General features: G+C 39.6%; 3 protein-coding genes across 4 annotated transcripts in view; 2 read left to right on the plus strand and 1 right to left on the minus strand.

Moving 5' to 3' along the window:
- Positions 1–2,158: 2,158 nt before the first annotated feature.
- LOC116311088 (CCN family member 1-like) lies at positions 2,159–8,784 on the plus strand. Its single transcript, XM_031728110.2, has 6 exons — positions 2,159–2,346; positions 3,279–3,492; positions 3,959–4,206; positions 4,620–4,764; positions 5,728–5,909; positions 6,768–8,784. The coding sequence occupies exons 1-6, from the start codon at positions 2,296–2,298 to the stop codon at positions 7,071–7,073; spliced, it is 1,146 nt and encodes a 381-aa protein (XP_031583970.1). The 5' UTR covers positions 2,159–2,295; the 3' UTR covers positions 7,074–8,784.
- On the minus strand, positions 8,625–14,018 carry LOC116310964 (ATP-dependent RNA helicase DDX39A-like). The gene is made up of 10 exons (XM_031727925.2): positions 13,892–14,018; positions 12,888–13,095; positions 12,593–12,720; positions 11,723–11,999; positions 11,391–11,509; positions 10,705–10,836; positions 10,344–10,453; positions 9,936–10,080; positions 9,560–9,707; positions 8,625–8,890 (listed from the first exon to the last, which is right to left on the minus strand). Exons 2-10 carry the CDS (start codon positions 13,093–13,095, stop codon positions 8,874–8,876), a joined length of 1,284 nt encoding a protein of 427 aa, XP_031583785.1. The 5' UTR covers positions 13,892–14,018; the 3' UTR covers positions 8,625–8,873.
- Positions 14,019–16,710: 2,692 nt separating this feature from the next.
- evi5l (ecotropic viral integration site 5 like) overlaps positions 16,711–23,155 on the plus strand; it is a 39,182-nt gene continuing 32,737 nt past the window's right edge. The window contains exon 1 of one of the 2 annotated variants that reach the window (XM_031727577.2): positions 16,711–17,137. The gene's annotated coding sequence lies outside the window, so the exon portion shown is untranslated. The remainder of the gene's footprint in view (positions 17,138–23,155) is intronic. The other variant, XM_031727568.2, reaches the window with a different exon arrangement.

The raw sequence follows: 23,155 nt of genomic DNA on the forward strand, positions 1-23,155 counted from the left end.
GACTGTTCATGCTGTAGCAACTGGATTAAAACATTAGTTGGGAACCACCAAATAGCCATGAGATGTGCAGCTGTGCTCCCAAACTGAAAAGCATTGCTTGTCAAGTGATTGTAAACAACATCTAATATATGTCACATGGTAGGAGCACACTGTGGGATTAAGCAGAAGGGTGGGCACCTACAGCAGTGCTCATTTTCCACAGGAAAATTTCAGAAGGAAGTGGGTTATTTCTTATACAAATATATTATGTGCAGTGCAGTGTGCAGTGAGATTGTCAGTTCCCATTTTCATAGATTGTGACTATTGTTGTGTACAACTGTACGGTAGGCAAGGCAGGACCCAGACGCAGAACTCAGACACAGGGGAATAAACGAAAGGAGACAACTTTATTTGCTGTAATAAGATACTTGAAAATTCAAAGATACAAAATACAAAACACAACCCAGGAGGAAACCAGGAAACTAGGGAACTTGGGATAAACAAGGGAAACACTGCAAACAGGAACAACTAGACAACAAGCAGAGGGAGAGGGGGAACTAAAATCCACACGGGAGAACGTGAGGATGGGCAACAGGTGGGAACACGGAACTAATACAGACTAACAGGACAGGGGAGGAAGAACTGAACATACTGTACACAGGACAAGAGACTGTTCAAATAAAGCAGGAAGTACAATAAACACAGAGATGAAGACTAAGCCACACAGGCTTGACACAGGGACACAGGGAGAAACAGACATGGAGACATGACTGACTGGGAAGACAGAAAGTAAACGCCAAACACGGAGACAAGAGAAAAACAAACGTGAAGACAAGACAGGAGAAGAGACTAAGGGAAAAAAGAACTAAAGGCTAACAGAAACATACTTAATACATGACGTAAAAATAACCACGAGCAAGAATCACATTGAATATCCAAAAATAAACAGCATAATGTTCGGAAGCTTGGAAACACTGGGTCATAGACCCAGTACCATGACACCTATATATACAAATGCACTGAGAAATGCATCTTAAATTGATACATAAAAAATATATTTTACGGGGAAAAAAGCAAATTAGTTCAAATGTAAAAGTTATAGAGAATTACATAATAATAATTTTTGAGTTTTGTTATTATTTTTTAAGAATTAAAGCACAAAGCTTTCATCCGTTTAGCTGGAGGTAAAAAATATTTTGAGTGAGTAGTGATGGTAACACAAATATTTTTTTTTTTTTAAAAAGATTAAATCCTCTTTAAAGCCTAAAATTAAATGAGCCTATAAACCAGAACTTTATGAGAATACTTTGACATTCATAGCAGGATCCTAACTTTCAAAACACTTACCTATCACATTACTTTCTTCTAAAGAGGTCTCTGTGTTAGGACAGGCGTGGCTGGAAACCTGTGGTTAAAGAAAGGGAAAAAAGATGGCAGCGAAAGAGGAGACCAACCAACATGTGTTACCCTTAAAAAAATAATCTTACTTTTAACCTCAACTTCACCATTCTTTCCAAGCAATCATATCATCATCATTCCCGTGTCAGCACCATGTGGTTAGAAATAATAGAAACAGGCAGTCCACCTGAATTCACAGCGACGCAGTTTGAAAGCAAAACAATCAAAATCTACACTTAAAAACTTTAGAAACACTTATTCTTAGAACATGATGGACGCAGACAAAGTCGAGTATTTTCACTCTGCCCCTCATATTATGTTAATGTTTGTTTAATGCACTCCACTTTAATTTTCTGCCCTGGTTTAGAAAAAAAAAAGAAGGAATTCCTCCTGCTCCCTTATTTCCCCAAAGGTGGAGGTCTTATTAATGTTGCATGGCTGTCTGGCTCAGCTGAGTGTGTTTACTCAGTGTTAGCAGGAATGTGCTAAGTGTGACTTGAAAGGAGCTGTTACAATTTCATTTTTAACTCATAAAACAAACAGAGCGCCCCTGAGATTTTTATCAATGGCTCCATTCATTTCAAAACCCGCCCACCAATCAGCAAACTATCCGCTCGCGAACGTCACGCCCATTAGGGGAAAAAAAGTCTCTGGGCTGTTACCTGCACGCTGATTGGTTAGTAGTACGAAGAGAGGCGGGGTCTTACGTAGTCCATCGGCTATAAATTTGAGTTTAGCTTCTCACCCCTTTAGAAAAAAAGGATTGAAGTCCGACCTAATCAGAAAAAGAAACTAGAATCTTCATGTGAAATTAATGAAGATCAATAATATTTTTTTCGATTTCTGCTTGAATTTGTTGTTTTAAAATTACTTGTAGGGTTTTTTTGTTTGTTTGTTTTTTAACTTTTAAGGATAATCATGACATTTCTCATCTATCTGACTCTACTGACAACAGCCGTCATCACACAGGTAAGATTAAGTATGTGAGTCTACTTAAAGATTAAAAGTACTTGTGACAGTAAAAGTGCCCTTAAACTTTGAGCTACCGGGTCTGAACAGCAAACACTCCTTCATGGAAACAAATTAATCCTCATGAGCCAGCAGCAGATTTTACTGTACTTTATCTCGGTCATGTTTAAAGTAATAAAAAAAAAAAAGAGAGCGAAAAAATAGAACATAATAAAACTTGGGGGGAACTAGAGTGCAAGTGAGGTTAATAGTGGCACTGCACCCCCACTTATATAATGACGAATATTTTTTTCTGGTGAAGCTTGCCTTCTGGTAATCAGCTTGTCTACTCATGTCTTATTTTTTTAGAGCATAGTAGCATGCTGATTCCTAAAAAACTGGAACAAGTTGGCTCTAGTACTGAGCCATGACTCAAATCACGAGCCAGCAGGGGGCTGAGTACAAACCCTGAGCTGTCTAGACACTCAGGGAAGGCTGACCAGCAGTAACTTGACTTACTGTAGAGATTTAATACAATGCTTCATATCTGGATGAATGACCAACAAAAAAAATAATCATAATAATAATGATGATCTGTCACAAACCCTGGGGTGTCTACAAGATAATAGAAATTCAAACATACATGTGCCAGAGCTCATCCACATAATTTGGTATCGTAAGAAATGCTGAAATTGGTAGATTAACAGCCTGCTGATGACAGGCAGTCAGAGGAGATGTGGGAATTTTCCGTTCCAAGTACCAGGAGACTTCTTTACAATTGGGTTATAGATGCACGCCTGTGGGGTTTATTGTTTTTATTTTTGACTGTTTTATTTTGATAATAATAATAACAGTAATAATGGAAAATGTTACACGCACACGCATACACACACACACACACACACACATACAAGTCATGGTCTGAGCTTTGTCTGAATACGTGAATCTTTCAGGTGACTGCTCACTGCCCAGCGGTGTGTGAGTGCCCTGCAGAGCCCCCGGTCTGCCCTCCAGGCGTGAGCTCTGTCGCAGACAGGTGTGGATGCTGCAAGGTGTGTGCTGCACAGCTTAACCAAGATTGCAGCCCTGCGAGGCCTTGCGACCACCACAAAGGGCTGGAGTGTAATTATGGCAATGACGTGACCGTGGCCTGGGGCATATGCCGAGGTGAGAAAACAATGAATGCTGGGAGGGAAGAAATCTCAGAGGAGGAGGGGAAATAGCTACATCTGAAGTATTAAAATGCAAGAAAATGTAGTTTATATACTGAGTGTAAAAGAAAAGCCAAAAGGGTGCGACAAAGGTCATAAGAGAAGCTTTCTTAGGTTTGTGATTTAGAAACATGGAACCTTGCACAGCAGGAGACGTTTTAATGAGTAGTAGATGTTTTATGACAGCAACAGGGGGTTTCAGGGATAAAAATACTCTTTCCTTCTGCACCATGCCGGTGCTGCCCCACAAACTATGAATAGCTGGTTCTTCCATGCCTACGAGACGGGGAGTCTGACACTTCCTGCTTCTTTGTATCCACTCACTTTTTGATCTCATTTGTCCTGTGGGATTTTTTTTAACGACCTGTGTCACTGTTGGTGTTGATGAAGTCAGAAGGAGTGAGTAATATGTGTCTTTTCAGCAAAATCGGAGGGACGCACATGTGAGTACAATGGAAGGATCTACCAGAATGGCGAAAGCTTCCGTGCTGGATGTAAACACCAGTGCACCTGCATTGATGGCGCTGTTGGCTGCGCGCCTCTCTGTAGCAACAAGCTGCCACCAGCTTCACCATCCTGCCCCTACCCACGCTTGGTTAGGATACCTGGGCAGTGCTGCTTCAGTGTCGACTGCAATAAGGGCACATGGCGCCTTCCACCTAAGCATCAGGTTTGTTACATTGAGTTTGTTAGGAATTTGTGAAACAGTTTGATGATACTGGAGGTAAAAATCACTGGATGAACTTGTTAATTGTGTATTGAATTTTTTTTTTTAAAAACTTTTAAAAAATCAGTTATCAAAAATTATATTTTCTTATTTTGTTTACTATAATTTGGAGCTGCTTTGGCAAACTAATACAATCCACTGTAGTACACCCTCTGGTGCAAGGATGCCGAAACCTTTCTGAGTAACAGTATCTGGTTCGCCTGCTGAGAGCAGATACTGTTATTAAGTGCTTTAAAACACCTAACCCCTTGAAAATCAGGGGTTACACCCACTGTGGGGAAAAGCACAGGAAAGTCGGACACGGTCATGGCAAAGATGAACTGCAACCATCTAATCTTGCATATCTCTCTGCGCAGGTGCATCCTTCACAACAACACCCGCACAGACCTCGGCACCATCCTGTGCCGCGCCACCCTGAAAATGACCTGGTCCTAGCCAACCAGCTTACAGACGTCAAACCCAGCAGCTGGCACAGTGAGCGTGGCTACAAACACTTGCCTGGTATGCAAACTGTTTCTCACAGTGTAGTTCATATTTTAGTAAGTTTAAGTACTGCTCATTTACATTGGTTGTATAATATTAAAGATTCTCTACATAGGTAGTTTAATTGTTCTAGGCTGTGTGAATGAGGTGGTAGAAAGGGCTCTTTCTGTCCTCATGCTGAAATATCTTCAGGCCAGACAGTGGTCATGTTATCCCCAGTGGCAGACCAGCACCTTGCATTACCATTCATGTGCAAATGAATAAATGGGTGAATAAGAGGTCACAATTGAAAAGCGTTTCTTAAATCACAAGGTAAAGTTGTTACATAATGGCATTACTTTTACTGTACTCTGAGAATATGAGAACAGAGTTTTTCACAATCACAATGTTAGCCTCAGACACAAATATGCTCACACTTGCCACTGGAGGAGATCCCAAATTTATCATCTGCTTTGCTCTGATTTGCTATCAGTTACTTATCTGTATTTATATTCTTGCTGACCTTCTATCTTGCTCTTAACAATAAACAAAAGACAATTGGGTAAATAAACCAGACCAGCAGATAAACTATCATTCAATAGTAGTGCCAGATTCAATTTAATTCAGTTCAGGTTTACTTATATAGCACCATTTTACAAAAACAGCTGCCTCGAGGTACTTTATATTGTAAGGTTACGACCCTACTATATTAGATAGAAAGCCCAACAATCGCACAACTCCCCATGAGCAAGCACTTTGTGACACTGGGAAGGAAAAACACCCCCATCTGCCACGACCGGTTGGGGATGAATGGAAAGAGAATGAAAAGCCACGAATCACCAAAGCTGATCCAAAAGTGGGGATGAATGTCTGAACCAAATTTCATGGCAGTTTTTCTCAGAGACATTAACGAGGTACCTGACCTCCAGATCTCTGCTCTAATTGGTGTCATTTTTCTCCCTGCCTTTCACCCACCCTCTGTAACCCTCATACATTCCTCAGTGTGGAGCCCCCTGAAGGAGAACAAGTGTCCAGTACAGACCACCGACTGGTCCCCGTGCTCTCGCAGCTGTGGGATGGGTGTTTCTTCTCGTCTCACCAACAAGAACCCTCAGTGCAAGATGGAGAGACAGACCAGAATCTGCACCATACGGCCATGTCACAGCCTGGCAGTCCCAGCAAAGGTGAGATGGACTGAGCGTGATCTGAACAAAGGAATGAGACAGACGCAGACAGGGACCATAGTTCAAACAGCCGTATCACTGCCGAGATAACTTGTAATAGCGACTTATCTCTCACACAGTACTTTGCTGAATTGTGATAACACTTATTATTTAACCTGTATCTGCGTTTGACTACTCGTGCAAAAACAGTACCTTTAATTTTGCTTGAATGAAAAATTAGATGTTCTGGCACTGAGTAAACATGCTCTTAGTGCTAAAGCCATCTTTATCCAGAGCTTAAGAACAGAGATTATCTTAGCGGTACTTTCGGGAAGCTCCACATCCACTGGGAACTGGGCAGTGCTGATTTACTCAGCAGTGTTTTGGTGGCAGCCCGGCGCCTTTTTAAATATAGTCCCCCACCCTCAGCATTCCTGCCAAGCAACTGTCCATAGCTAGGCTCTGTCTGTGTACTCAAGCCCAGGGAAGTTGTGTGTCTATATTAATCCTACACGTTGGACACGGTAAGAACTCTTTTACTCTGCTCCACTGAGTTAAAAGCTCTGCTGCCAAGAGCTGTCATAGGTGTTGGTGTATTTAACAGCAGAGGACACTCGAATCTTGAATAAATATTTAACCTTAAATATAATCACATTTATCTAAAAATAATCCCTCTGATTCCCTGCTTTGGAAGTCTAGTCCTCTTAATGTGAAACAGACTATGCTGCTTTAATCTGCCGCTCTGTAAGGCGCAGATGGGGTTAAAAATCAAATCTTGTTAGATTATTTATTTATTAATTTATCTTGATTCCAACTAATAACACTCATTATGACCCAGGTTATAACTCTTATCTCTCTGCTTTCATAATTCAATCACAGAAAGGGAAAACCTGCTCCCCAACTGAGAAAGTCACAGAGCCAATCCACCTGTCCTATGGGGAATGTGTGAGCGTCCGCTCCTACAGGCCCAACTACTGCGGCGTGTGTACGGATGGACGGTGCTGCTCGCCACGCCGCACCCGCACCGTGCCTGTGACCTTTGCGTGCCCGGATGGCGAGCGGTTTCAGAGGCTGTCCATGTTGATCCAGTCATGTAAATGCAGCAATGATTGCGGCCACCTTAATGAAGTGGCCCTCCCTCCTCAGCACTGGATGTATGGAGACACTCACAAGTTCACAGACTAGAATTGAGGCTCTTTTTTTTTTTTTGCTTGGCTTTTTTTTCCTGATTGACTTTAATGTGACGAGGTTTGTTTTCTTAAAGAAGGAAGCCGCTTGAAGACGAGGAGCCATTTTCTTCCTCACCTGGCTCCAAGTGAGTGAAGGCCTCAGGCCACCCGCCTCGCTGCAGAGACCATAGGCAGGAAGGACCGTCTTGGTATTATTCATCTTAAAGACAACCCATATTATAATATCTGTGACCATGCTCCTGTTCAAACTGATGTGGGACTTAAATTAGAGCCCCGAAATACTCTGAACTTCCTGCATTTCCTAAGTCCTGCTTCAGGATTTGAGACTCTCCAATCAGCCTGAGAGGACAAATGCTACAAAAGCAACAAAGCACTTTATTTATTTAGCACTGAAACTTTGTGAGCAGTGCACAAGAATCTGACATGACTGCCTTACCTACAGACGGGTGACAAATGAAAGGGGAGGGAAAAGATGTTGAGCCACTATGTGCTGCCAGCACAGCTTCACTGTGTTGAAGTCTCTAGGGGTCTGTTGGAGGGATCTTTCAAATCATCTCCCTCATTTGGTAATTTGTTAATGGTGGTGGAGAGCCCTGTCATACTGGTCCCAAGCCTCCGATTGCAATATTGAGATTTAGTGACTGTAAAGCCATGTTATATCATTCATGGCCTGGATATTGTCAACAGGTTAAAGGTGATCGCAAGTTTTTAATTTGACCCTTTGCCGCCAGTTTCTTTCACTGTAGGGGTCAAAGATTATAATTTGTCACCCATTTATTAATCTTTAGCTCAACATACTGTAAATACTTCATATCTCCCAGTGCACTGTGACGACTTGCTGACAAACAGCTGAATTAACTTTTGCAGTTTTATGTAGAAACCTAGAGGATGTTATGCAAATGTGGATGACTTGTTTTATTCAAAACAGAAAATCACCATGGTGTTATAGCGATATCTCTCTATATGGCATGATGCCATGTAAAGCACATGAGTGAATTCCCTTGAAGCACTGTTAGATAAGAAACATTATCTTTAACTGATAAGAATTCAGGAAGAACTGAATCAGAGCCAGTTACCTTGGTTTTGCATTTAATACAGCTTAGATCAATTTATTAGCCAAATGTTTTCTTTATGATGGATCGCAGTGTATTCTGTAAAACACATTTCTTGATTTTGATCCAAGACTGTATACAATCGTTTGTTCTATTACAGATTAAGACACTGTACAGTGTAGCTGTAACCAGTTTTTTGTTGGTCGCTCCATGTGATAAAACTGGCTCCTGTGCTCAAGTTTCATGTGACGTTTTATTTTAATTCAACTTCGACAGTTTCAAATTAAGTTTCTCCACAGTGCAACATCACCAGCTGTTTATCAACAGTGGATACCTCCTCAAACTGTGTGATAGCGCCCTCTGCTTGTGGGTATAAATACCTGCAGGTGTCAAGCTGTGTCTGAGTCACTCCTGTTGTAGTTTTATATGTAATGTCAACATCTGACATGCGTTAAATGTTTAAAGCACACAAAGTGACGTTCATCACTGTCGAATAAGGTATAAAAGTTTATTTCTTTAACCAAAACAATATATCCACAGATTTTTGCTTCTTTTTTTTTTTTAAACAAGGAACACACTAAAACAAACACTCTGCAGCGAGATGACAAAGCACACGTTTTATCACTATGAACGTGCCAAATGGTTGGATGGAAACATTAAAATAAATGTTGAAGGTTTCTTTTCTTCCACCAAAACACAGTAACAACAGGGATCACATGATCTTCACTGGAAGGGCGCTTCATTCATCTGGACTGTTCAACTGCAAAGAGACATGAGGTTAACATGAGGTAGACAAATGTTTTCTATAATAACTTTATACAGTAGCTTTCACACTTGAGTATTTCTACACAGCAGTGCTGTAGTATGTGAACATGGCCTGTTATCTGTACATAATTACAGGCTTTCATTTGCAGATGCATGGCTACTTCTTAGTTTAGTTTTAATGATGCGCTAAAATCTCAAAATGCATTCATAATTTTAGCAGTCAAGACAACAAAATACAATGTTAATCGCCACTTCCTGTAATCAAAAGCATGATACTACAAAAAGGTTCTCCTAGAGATGAAGTTCTGAGTAAACAAATCCCTGTTGCAGCTAAGGCCTACAGACCAGTCAGGGACCTCCTGGAAACCTCCCAACATTAGGAAAAAATGTGCATTCCCTGAACGGTTGGCTAGTGGTTGCTGGCTGTCACTAGGTGAAACTGGTCATAAAGAGGTATACAGTGTGACACCAAAATACTCCTTGTAATTGATTGGTCATAGCAGACTGCCACAGTTGCACTTTTCAGTTTTACTACCACTCAGTGAGCAGTTAGCTGGTTTCTAAATACAAATTGGTTAGACAACCACACACACAAACAAACGAAGTTATTAAATGGGCGTCTTTAAGCCAGGTTCATGATGCCTGCAAGCAACAAGATACTTACTGTAAGAAGAAATATCAATTTCTTCTGGTAGCTCTGCTACATTGACCTCGAAGCGGTCTTGAACTTCATTCAGGGTCTTGGCATCACTCTCGTCTGACACAAAGGTGACGGCCAGGCCTTTAGTCCCAAACCTGCCAGCACGGGCCACCTGAACCATACACAAGAAATTTAGGGCTACACATGGCCTCAGCTTTAAAGACCAGACATGACACAAAAATATTTTATTAAAGACAAAGTTTTGTGCCCTTGCACAGACAGCTATGATCTAAAAAGATTTTATTAAATATGGTCCAGTTTACACTTTTATATACTTCTATGTGAGATGGGAGGTTTGGAAATGAAAATATACCAATGTCTCAAATTAAATATTACTCACTCTGTGAAGGTATGTGTCAGAATCCTCTGGCATGTCATAATTGAAGACAATGTTAACTCGCTCAATGTCCATCCCACGGCCGAACAGGTTGGTTGCCACCAAAATCCGCCGCTGGAAGTCTTTGAACTGCTGATATCGGGATAACCTGGCAGGAGTAGAGAAGCAATCGCATCATGAACTGCAGAACTGAATAAGATTATATCCCAAACTAAGAGTTAATAGTCAGTTGGGAATAGTTTTAGCCTGTCTTTTACAGGTACTGACACTGTCTACAAGCATTTGAGCCTGGAAAAAAAAAAAGTATACAATGAAGACAGTCTCACATGACAATAAAAAAAAATATGATAAACTTTAAAAAAAAACAAAAAAAAAAACGCTCTCTTCTTTCAAAAGTGACGCAGCACCAACCTCTCTTCCTGCGCCATGCCCCTATGGATGGCTATAGCAGGGAAGTTCTGCTCCACCAGTAGCTGGGACAGAGCAACACAGCGAGCTACAGACTTCACAAAGATCACCACCTGCCAGGAATATAAAAGAAACTGCTGAGTCTTGCATATTTTCACATTTGTACTGGAAAAGGCAGAGATGGGAGGGTTTAAGAGTCGGAGCTTTAGAAGACAAGACACAAAAGTTTATTTGTAAAATAAATAAAAAAAATTAAAAAAGGATAAAAAACAAAGTTGCATTTGTTAACATTTAGCAAGGATTTAAAACAAATAAAATGGACATAACAGATTCCAACTCCTTTCAAAAATATTGCCACTGATACCTGGTTGAACTCGAGCACATCGAGCAGATCGAACAGCTTTCGGTTCTTCTCGCTGTCCTTCAACTTGCAGTAATACTGCTGTAGACCATGAAGTGTGAGCTTGGTCTCATCATCCACAAACACTTCCATCGGCTACACAGCAAAGGACAGAATGACCAGTATTAGTCTCTCTGACAGATCTACAGATTACCTGGAAAAGGACAATTCTAAACTGCTGAAAGGTTCAATTTGAGCAAATATGACAATGGCAGCAACAAGTGGGCAAAACTAAAAGGAAACTCGACTATTTTCAATTACATTTCTGACGATGTGAAAAAAACACTGAACAGCATTTTATTGCTGCAAGCACTCTGCAGGCAGCAACATTTGTAGGTTTAAGTAAATGGAGGGTTTTTTCCATCCTTCTTTTTCAATAACCTGCTCTCACTGATGACACATTTTCAAACAAAATGCCAGTGGCAGGATTATAGTGCAATAGTAGTGATACAGCACTGTAACCAGTAACTTAGCATAAGTAAAATGTAAGGACAAAAGTAGCCTAGATAGTGTTTTCCCTGGAAATTTTTAAGTGTAAGCTTGCTTTGCTGTAGTGCCCACTAAGGAACATAATGTTGCTATAGACATTGATGTTTTTGCCATACGTGAAGCTGGACAGATATAACGTGTATGGCTGCATGTAAACTCACATCCTGCATAAACTTGCGGCAGACGGGGCGGATCTCCTTGCTCAGAGTTGCACTGAACATCATAACTTGCTTCTCATGAGGCGTCAGTCGGAAGATTTCCTGGACATCACGTCTCATGTCTTTTGGAAGAAAATAAAAATGATATATATATATATATATATATATATATATACACATAGTGTAATTTCTTAATGATGACCTTTATTAAGCAAAATTTATGTAATCACCATCAGAATTTATCTCAACAATATTTACTTGACACACTCTATCGCATTTCCTACATACTGGTCAAAAACCTTCACTAACAGTCGATGGTGCTTCCTCTCACTTACCCAACTGCTCCAGCATCTTATCACACTCATCAAGCACAAAGTGTTTGATGTTCTTCACACTGAGGGTCTTGTTACGAATGAGGGCCAGTGTACGTCCTGGAGTTCCTACAACAATGTGAGGGCAGTTCTTTTTCAGGACTTCCTCGTCCTTCTTGATAGCCATGCCACCAAAGAACACTGACACCTTGACAGTGGGCATGTACTTGGAGAAGCGCTCGTACTCTTTGCTGATCTGGAAGGCCAACTCTCGTGTGTGGCACATCACGAGGACAGATACCTGCAAGGAAACAACACAGAAGTTTTATCAACACTGTCATCTTTATATAGCATGTACATTGTTGTTTATCTCATTTGTGTATAATGCCATTACAATATCACAAACTTCCTTCATAAATCCCCAAAATTGTGATTAATTTAGAATGTGAAAGAGCACATTAGAAAATACTTAAAAAGATCTTAAAGGCACCATGCTGGCCTAGAAGCTAAAGACATCGGACATGAACTCAAACGCTACTGGTTCTCATTCAGACAGAGACGTTTGCTGATTATCTGATTTCATCAAAGACTGAGTAATTCCAGACTAAAGGTTGCTAATGCTGAACATAATGTCTGTATTGTTTGTAGTCAAAAACATTGGGTGTGTAACACATGCAAATTACAGTAGATAATCATACACCGAAATGTTAACCAACAACACCATCTATAGGCTTGTCTTGGGAGTTCACTTCTACTATTGTAGAAATGTGTTTGAAAATAAATGTGATCAATCAAAAAAAAAATTCATTTTCTTTAATTTTTTAGCCAACTATGTAACATCTCATAACAACTCAGAATTAGAGAGCTTGTAAAACTGTGTAATGACAAACTCACCTGACCATCCACAGGTTCTATCTGCTGCAAGGTGGCTAGCACAAACACTGCTGTCTTTCCCATACCAGACTTTGCCTGACACAGGATATCCATACCCAGGATAGCTTGAGGGATGCATTCATGTTGAACTGAAAGTAAAACCAATTGGCAATTATACATTTTGCTTTATATACATACTAAGACTGCAGTTACAACATCATAAGAAATCATTTATTATATGTGGCTGTAGTTCTATGATCAGGATCATGTCCAGGAGTTTATTTTAACTTTAAGTAACCCCAAATCTGCTATTCACCTTCTGAGGGATGCTCAAAACCACAGTCAACGATGGCCCGGAGCAGCTCTGGTTTGAGGAGAAAGTCTCTGAATCCCGAGCTGTGGATGGATACATATGACCCCTTCACCTCCTTTTTATTTGCTGGGGTCCCACTCTCTGGGACTCCCTGAGGCTCCTCATCCTCTTCATAATCCAGAAGTTCATTATCAAGATTATTCTCTGACATCTGTATAAAAGAATGTAAAGCAAAGACATTTGTTATAGAGGAGATTATATCTAAGAACCCTCTTTAATATGCGCATTAATATTTTATGTGAAAGCCAGGAGGTTTTAAAAGTACGAATAAATAAATCAAAAGTATATCGTTATACCTTTTACAATTATTAACTAATAAATTAATCATCATTAGACATGTACCTACATATATAACAGTGTACATAAATTAACAGATGAACAGAGTGTTAATAATGAATTGTTGACGTGCTAGGCTGATAGAATAATTAAAAAAAAAAAAAGAATAAAAATTCAATTAAATTAGCGAATTTAAGGCTGGGGATAGTCAGAATGGACCTCTGTCTGCTCACTGTTTGATGTCTAGTGTAATACAAAGGATAACTAAAACAAATATATCCAGTCAAAATGATAGCCGGTCAGCGTGTGACCCGGTATAAACAATGGAGTCCTTCCCCTTCATTCATACCGGCTAGTTAGCAAGCTAGGGTCGGCAAACATTTCCATTTATGTTACTCTAATACTATTCATTACACGGTATTTAAAATGGGTGACTATTTAGAAACAAAATTATCTATTGCACCTAAAGCTAAGTTGTCTATATCAAATCAAAACTGAATCGGAGCGAAGCTAACGTGAATTCGCATAGCATGCTAGCTACCGAAGCAACCTTCAAATCAACACATTTAAGACGGGTGCAAAGCGTTCAAAGCATTTCTTAGTTTTTAAACACGTCTACGCATTTCGGAATGTAATACAGAAAACAAAATATGAAGGAACATCAACGTCACCTTGCTATGAAATTTTACACTCCGCGGATTATCGATCTGCGTGAAACTAACGAGCTAGCTAGGAGCTTCTAACGAGCACACACGTATGCTGCGTTCAGGTACAATCTGGATCATATTTAGCTTTCTGTTTCCATTTCCAACATTAATACTTAAATAAAAAACTTCGATGGCTGAATTTTCTGGTTCTCCGCCACCTTAACTCTCACGCATGAGCTTACGTACGGTCTATGTTCTTAAGTCAAAAATCATGGTCTTATTTTCTATACTTATACTTTTTGTCATTATTACGATATTTGGAAGAACACCTGAATGCATCAACAGAGTGCCGGGCATCGATGCTTGTTTTAGTAAAACTATCAAGAAAATGATTATACATACATTACTCTGAAAAAGTCTTCAGGCCCCCCTTCTTTATATTTTGTTAGGAAAATTGAAAATGGGTGCATTTCGATTGAAACAGGTAAACATACATGGAAATACAGTATATAAGTCAAAAAAAAGCTTGTACAATTCTAACAAGATTGAAAGTCTGTATTTAGTAAAACCACTACCATGCCAATCAAGTGCTTCGCAGATGGTTATGCATGGTAGATTTGACTGATTAAACGTGTCTGCAGTCATACTTCCACAGAAGACAGAATATCTCCATCAGCACTGACTGAAATGCAGTCACAAACCACGACAGAGCCTTCACCGTGTTTTACAAATGGCTGCAGGCACTCACTGTTGTGTATCTGTCCTGACGTCCTTTGTATGATTTGAACATATATATATATATATATATATATATATATATATATATATATATATATATATATATATATATATATATATATATATATATGTAATCCATCCATCCATAAGACATGTTGCTTCTGATTTTCTAAATTTGTTAGTCTTGAGCTGGAGCTGGAATACCGCTGTTCAAGACCACTTTAAAAAAACATATTAAGCATGGCTCCTTGAAAACAAAATATGAAGAAATGCACAGTGTGTCCGAAATTTTGTACACCAACATCCATAAATGCCAATAATTAGATTAAAAAACAAACAGTAGGTATCAGTTAAGCTGTTATTTGCTGCTTTGGGTATGGAAAAGTGTAGTATCCTATTTGTCCACTTGATGGCAATAAAGTAATTGTCCAGATGATGCACATTATCAATACTGTGCAGAGTAAGTCAGTCACCCCTCAAGCCCTGCCTTTAGAGCAGGGGTGTCAAACTCAAATACACAGTGGGCCAAAATTCAAAACTGGAACAAAGTCACGGGCTAACATTAATATTTATTGAAAAAAAAAATCTTCCTCCAGATATAAGAATGAATCTTTTCTTATGGACTCAAACAAGTTTTGCTGAAAAACTGAATATGGAACAAGCAAAGCTTAATACTAAACGATATATATATTAGCTGTATAATACCAGCAGGCCAGCTCTAATAGTAATTTGGCATGGCTTCGCGGGCCAAATGTAATTAGGCTGCGGGCCAAATTTGGCCCGCGGGCCAGAGTTTGACACCTATGCTTTAGAGAGTAAGTAAACAAAAGTCAATTAAACGATATCCTGTTATTAAAATACCATCTTCATTTGTTCTATTGTGGCATGTCTCAATATGTTAGGTCACATTTCCATATATAACTGAAATTCAAGATGTCTCTAAAAAGTGAATGTGAATATGGGGGGAATAGAGGACACTGAGACAATATATGAATCTAAATGTATATTACTTTACATTTTTTACAGTCCAATTAATCATAGTTTAACTATAAAGTGACAATTTTGTTAGTCTATTAAAAAACGGGTGTGGAAGGTAAAAATAACAGAAACTAACATAAATAAAGAAAAGAAAACAGGGATTATTTTGATTACGTATTGTGTGTTTGTTCACTTGAGTGTTTCCCTGGAACCAGGTCTGCCTTTCCACAGCAGAGGCAATGTGCAGAATCTCACACCATGTTATATAATTATTTTTACTTCATACACTATGTGAAATGTGCGTGTGTTTTTATTGGCAGCATTGGTAGAAAAGCTGTGGCAGAATTCTCTATGGGGCCATTGTGATTCAAAACTGGCAAGTCTCGACCAAAGATCTGGCCCAGAAGATCTAATCTTGGCTCCTTTTTTCCAGCTTTAAAGGCTGTATTACTAACCTCATCTTAAAAGCAATTGCACTTTGATCGCCCCCTTTCTTTACTGAGTTTACCTTCTCTAATCAGATCTTGATTAAATCACATCTTGATTAATTAGGTTCACATAAGGTTAAACTCAAGAAAGTTAAGGTATTGTTTCTAGAGAAGCAACTAGATGTTTCTCTAGTTGTTATTTAACAGAATAACGTCTCCATACAAATCATTAACTTCTCAAATACAAGGTAGACTAGTCAACACAATAACTAATAGGTTAGTTTAAATGCTACTTACATATGAGTGATGCATCAGCACTAATAACCTCCTGCACATTTACTTTTGACACTTTACATTATACTTATTATACTTATTATTATTATTTTTATTATTATTATGCACTCTCACTATACAGTAATAGGTAGCTGCTTCTGTCGGTTGTAAGATATTTAAAACTATTACCACAAATTAGCTGAAACAGTGACGTGATTTATTTATTTTTTGTCAGATAATGAATAATATCGTTGCCAAATACCGATAAATCCGTTTAACTGACACCGCTTTGTGACACCTGCGGAGCCCGCCTTCTAGCAGAATAAAGCTCCTCGGTGATTGGTTGTATACGTTGTCCTTCCACTGGAATCCCGTAATTCGGCCTTGCCATTGGCTCGTGACGTGTCGCTCGCGCCTCGTTCCGCAGTTTGATTGGTTCGCCTCATCTGGAGCTCAACCCGAAGCCTAAGAACGCCAGCCATTCTGTGTGATTTACTTGCAATGATTGATGCATCCGTTTATACCACATCCCTGCTGAGCCGTTGACTACATCACACGGCAGTCATGGTTATTTCAGTGGACGCCTCCAGAAATATTTTTCTCCTCTAAATTCGGTTCGCACGCGCACGTCCCCTCTCACCGCGTGCGCTGCCTCGCGACCAGCGAGCGAGAGACGCGGCGCTTCCTCCCCGGTCGAACGGCGGCAGGAGGATGGCACTGTGCTGGACGGCGTATTTGTCCTCGGTGGTTTATTAAGATTTTAATTAGACGATAACACACGTTTGACGTTTACGACAGACCGGCTTGGGAGCGACGCTAAACACACCGCTCCGATTATGGAAAAGGAGTGCAGGTAAGCTTTAACGAATCGTATTTGGTTATTTGACGGTTTTATTTCTAAATTAAAATCAGCGTTTTCACGAGGAGCCAATTGAAGGGCTCGCGAGCTTATTGGTTTATTAAATACTATGATAACTCAACGGGCCGACATCAGCAGCTGCTGCTTCCAGGGTCTGCTCCATTTGTATCAGTGAAAAAATCCACTGTACAACATACCAGCGGAGACGCTGCCCATTCATTAGCACATAAACCATATTTCTTGCTAATGCTTAGCACGCTGCTGGTGTTCCATGTTTATATCGTCTTTTCCTCGATGTCCCGTCCCCGTTTCGTGTCGTTACACAATCATGTTGCCGTAGGAAGCCGGGACATTTGGTGCCGCAAAGCGAGAGGATGATGTGTCATTTTGGCCACAGATGTTGATCCAGCCGAGCCATGAGCCGACTGCAGAGCATGCAGGCCCCTGTAGTCCAGGCATCCTTAAGCAACAGCAGCAGGCCAGGATAATGAGCTGTCATGTCCAAACAAACCAGGCCAGTAGATTACAGGATCTTGGAGTATGAGTTTGCAAGATGGGATTATCGATAGCAGAGGGACTGCTACAAATATCTCCCTCCAGATGTTTACTGTACTGCTCATGCATGCCCTCTAACTACTCATCCTAGGTGAATGTTTTTCTGTGGTGTTTTGACCATGAATCCGGTTGTTCTTGCTGTATTTATCTAATCAGAGTGGAGTTAATAAGTAAATCCTTTGTAATGTGCTTGACTGGCTTTACTGCTCTTACTACAGGCGAGTTAAATGACTCACTACTGTAAATCGAGGCCAGACATACTGTATAATTTTAAAAACCCAGCTGTAATAACAAAAATAGAGAAAGGGTGGGTTAAATACATCACACGCCTGACTAGTCAAGAAACTGAAAAATTCTCCACCCTCCTTCCCCCAAGTACTCTTTCTTATCTTTTTTTAAGAGGACAGACAATCCAAGGATTGTATTAAATTACTTTGTTGACAAGTTCAGTGCTCCATGAATGAGGGCATGCACTGATTAATGGGTGAATAATGGGCTTGTCATGTCTTGATGTGAGATAATTTTTATTCTTACCTGTGTAATCCACTCACTGTGCAAAAGCCTTCTCACACATTTTGCTGTCAAGGAAACAGGTATCAGATTCTCACATCCTGGTGACCTTGTTTTTTAAGCGCCAAAGGCCTGAAACTTCATCTTTATCTGATCCAGCAAAGAAATAGAAACAAGTGACTGGTACTCTGTGACATGCAAACACACCCTAGTTCTTCCCAGCCAATCTTTTCCATTGCACTCTGCAACTGACACTGCTTCCTCATTATCTGTGTAAGACTGTGGTGAGCAAAAAGGCTCCGGGCAGTGTCTTAAAGATAAACAATCTCAGAGATGTGCGTACACCTTACATGTGTGCATTTGTTTAATGTGTGTAGCAAGAACAAGAGAAGGGCTATCACCTCACAGCTTTGTCAGTGTACTATACAGATTCTGTACATGCTGCTGTCCAGGGTTATTATTGTCTGCCACTGTGTGTGGTTGTAGGAGAGGTCCATCAGTAATGAACAGGAGCCCCATGTGTGTGTCCTTACAAGATGGAAAGATTGATTGATTGATTTTTTTCCTCACGCCTGAAACAAAACTGGTCTGGCAAACATTTGATCTACTGTAGTGTCTTAATGCAGCAACAGCTGCATAGATTACTAATAAAATAGTGACATTATGATATTTTTTATTTTTTTTTGCTAACAGTTCTATTCATGGATTCAAAGGGGAATCATTATCATCATACATGCGCAGTTTCTCTTCAGATGGCCTTCATTTTTTCGTGTACAGGACAATGATGTTTTACTCAGAGTTTTACTCCTAAGGTTTAAATGCAGCTTTTCCTCACACTGTAGATGTTTTGTTTGCTGATTAGGTTAGTATGCAGTGCTGTGCAAGAGTCTTGTGTCACTCTTTATCTCTTTATGTTTTGCTGGGTAAAGTGGGAAGTGGCTGCAGTGATTTATGGAAACATTAATGAAAATGCAGTATATGTTTGGATAATTCTAACGAACTTGAAAGTTGATATTTGATATGGCCGCCTTTATTCATCAACAATGCCTGAACCCTCATATGCTCTTATTTGGATGTTGGCTGCCTTTTGTTTTGATGATCCCACACTGCTTCAGTAATGTTCATTTCTGGGCTCTGAGTCATATGCTACTCCATACTGCCCTTATTTATGCTAGTTTTTGCGGTCCTTCTTTGTTCTGAGTGCACCTTAATTTACTGTTACACACACACACACACACGTTGCATGTGGGGTGGAGCTGACAGAGACAGATGAAGTGAAGAACTGTTAACACGGCTGGTTACAACATCTTACATTCCTGTAAATGTGGTAAAAGCTTCCAAACAAGCACTGCCTCAAATATACAAATGACAGTGACTTTTCTTTGTCGTCAGTGTCTTTTAGTCATACCCGCTCACATTGACCACAGTTGCAGTTAAATTGAAACTACGGCAAACATGTAAAGAAAAGCTGTTGTTGTAGCCGATGTGAAGGGCCTCCAAACTGCCTTCCTTTGCTGTTAGCTAACTATGCTCTGTTGCTGCTGTGTGGTGTAGTAAACAACATGTAGCTCATCATCACTTATATCCGATCCAGCTTTACAAGTAAGGATTGGACTGGTATGTGATCCAAATATCAGATCACGGCATCCCCAGATGCAATTCGTCCATGCAAAATGTGATTAAAGTGGAGATTTAACGGTATAGTAATAATAACAGAATATTGTTCCTTTAAAGTACTCTGTTTCCTGCCTGGTTTGCTGGTTGTCTGTGTTTATGGTTGCCTGGCCATTTGCATGGCACTGCACTTCATCTCTTTTGCTGACACATGGAAACAGGGAGCTGCTCGATGACCTGGCTGCTGTGGTTCAAGCTCACTATGACTGCAGCTCCTCCTCGGCCCTCCTCTGTCTGGTTTATTGTTCTCTGCAGATTTGTAACTAGATTTGTGTTACCCTGCAGGTTTCACACAGACTGAATCGTGATCTCATTTTCATACTGCTGCATTTGGGATTTATACTAAAATGCAAAATATGACTTATATACTGTAGGGCCATATTTATCAAGGCTTGTGTACATGAAACTATATTCATTCAATCACCTGTTTGACTAGTAATTTGATGTAGCTTCCTTGGCCAAAAGAATACCAAAAGAATATGTTATTGTTATGGTTATACCTTTGATTACCAGTATTTTTTTAATTTATTTTTTTAAGCATGGAGTTTTTCTGTACAAAAGGTTGATGCCTTGCAACTGAACAGTTAACGTTTTGCTGTCATTTAAAATGAACACGAGGGAATCATTTACCATAGTATGAACCTATGAGAGTATGATTAACAAAGTGAGATATTGACATATTATGAAAGCCACATCATCACATGGGGATCTTGCTGATGATTGTTTTGCACAATATTTGTGGAATTTGACTATCACTTGATGTGCTGTCAGTTTTTCTGTACAGTAAACACTGTGTTTAAAAGGTAATGCATATTAGATGGCTGTGAAATGTCTTCATCTGCTCAGATCATCATGCTACTGGAGCATCTTGGTCAAGGGTGTTTCCAGGAGTTTCAGTGGCACCACTGGGACCAAGAACCAGACGATCAATAAATACAGTGTAGATAAATCAATGGAGAAAATAGTGATGTCATCATAGCAGAGAGTTAAAAAAAAAAAACTGTAATAAATAAATATATAAACAAATAAAGGGGGGAAAAAACGCAATTGATTATCCCATGTAATCAACATAAACTTCTTTATTAAAATAAGTAGTTTTAAAGTGTTAACACTATAATTTACAGGACAGTGACTGAAACGTTAGGATGGTTTCTACCCTGCTGACATTACTACACCTATGCTGCCATCATGAGTTCTGGAAAAACTGCAAGCTCTGTCTAGAGCACCCTGGGTCCTTAACTCTGTTTATTAAAACAGGTTAAAATCTTGGAATAAATTTGAAATTTGACGAACAAGTCGGTGCTGTGGTCAAGAGAAGTTTGTTCCAGCTCAGAACAATCTGCAGACTAAAATCTGTTTGAAACACCCAGGAAAGGTTTCTACATGCTTTTCTTAAATCTAGACTGGACTATTGTAATTCATTGTATACTGTATATTTGCTCATCTACAATTAGTGCAAAATGCTGCAGTCAGATTACTGACTGGGGCAACAAAAAGAGAGAGATCATATTACTCCAGTGTTGATAGTCATGCACTGGCTGCCTGTGCATTACAGAATCCAGTATAAAGTGGCATTGTTTGTATTTAAAGCCTTAAATGGTCTATCTGTCACCATATCTACAGGGTAGATATGCTGTCTGTAAGTTAAAAACTTGTGTTGGATAACTGTTTTGCAAATTCAGTGAACAAATATTTAGTCCCTTTGCATAAGTAAATGTTGTAACTTTACTTTAGTATCCTTTAGTGCATCTGTTTTCAAATCAAATATATATTTTAAGTTCCTACAGTAAAAACATTCATTATGCGGAATGGCCCTTTTCAATCTTTATTAGGGGAGCTGAGCAGTCCTATACTCCCCCTGAGCATTTTGCTGAGAGGCTTCAGGCAGTTAAAAAAATTGAGAAAATAAGATCATTAAAAAAAAAAGATAAAACAAATAAAATTTCCAGCAGCAAACAGCAGATGTTTGTAATCAGAATGGGTGATTAAGCAGCTCGACAACTGATTAGTGCCTCTGACAGCACTGCTGGGAAAGTATGAAATCTTTAAATAATCTAATGAATGCAACAGGAAAGCAAAAATCAGTCAGCGACTGAAAAAGCTTAACCACCAACTGGCTTTAGACACGCCGTGCCAAGCCGTGAAAACATGCGTTTCCTTCCACCCGAGCCTCACAGCAGGGATGGTTGTACTGAGCTACACGTCTGTGATCCTGTGAATCTTTGCAGGCTGGAGTTCAGCATCACTCCTGTAGTCTGAAACCTCTAGAAGCTTCATTTATTGTTGACTTCACACCTTTTCAGATCTTCTTTAGGCTAATGGACAGCTTTCTCCTGCTTCACAACATTAGTGTCAGAGAGGATGCTTTTATTGTGAAAGCCTTTGCTCGACTAACAACCTCTTTCAATCGTTGCCTGATTGTCACTGTTCAGTACATAGCTTTTTGTGTTTACCTGTATGGAGAAGAAATAGAGTTAGCCATTCAGTTATTCCCTGTCTTACCATCTTGTAATTTACTTTTGACATTATGGATGTTTTAATATATTTTTTTGTTCAAAATATTAATTAATCTGACCTGTTCAAATCTGATCATTCAGTGGCACAAAAGAGTCAGCTGTGAAAGTCAACGGTGGGTTGTATGGATGGCCATTTCTAGACAATTTCCTGTCACAATGGCACTCAGGGGAACCAAATCGTCTAGAAAGGGATGCTAATTAAATTTAGAGCAGGAAACCATCAGTCATAGGAAGTAAGCAGGGTCAGTAGACTTTGTAAAAATTCTCAAAACAATATTCATTGACTTTGACAGTTAATTTTCCCCAAATGTGTCTCCTCCTCGTTTATACCTAATACCGTAGCATGTTCAAACTTGACAAATCTGGAAAACCTCTGCTGCACAATATGTACACAAATCAGCAGTTACAAACACTAATTGATATATACTTTTCAGTCAGTACATGAGAGCTGTTTGGAGCGCAGATAAGATAAGATAAGATAAGATGGCCTTTATTAGTCCCACAGGTGGGAAATTTGTCATTACAATTGTCATTACAATACTAATAATGATGATGGATGATGTCTGCAGGAGTGTCAGGTAGCTGGTGAATATAGACTCAGATTCACTGTTGAATATCTCTAGCAGCTGGAATGGAAGACAGGGTTAGAAAGTATATTGGGCTGTTTTGAGAACCTTTTTTGGCTTCACAGATTCAGTGGTAATTAACAGCAATTAGACAAAGCTTTGCCTGGAAGCGGGAGGGAAGCCGGATTTTA

The sequence above is a fragment of the Oreochromis aureus genome, linkage group 6, assembly GCF_013358895.1.
Source record: "Oreochromis aureus strain Israel breed Guangdong linkage group 6, ZZ_aureus, whole genome shotgun sequence".
In the NCBI taxonomy this organism is placed as follows: domain Eukaryota; kingdom Metazoa; phylum Chordata; class Actinopteri; order Cichliformes; family Cichlidae; genus Oreochromis; species Oreochromis aureus.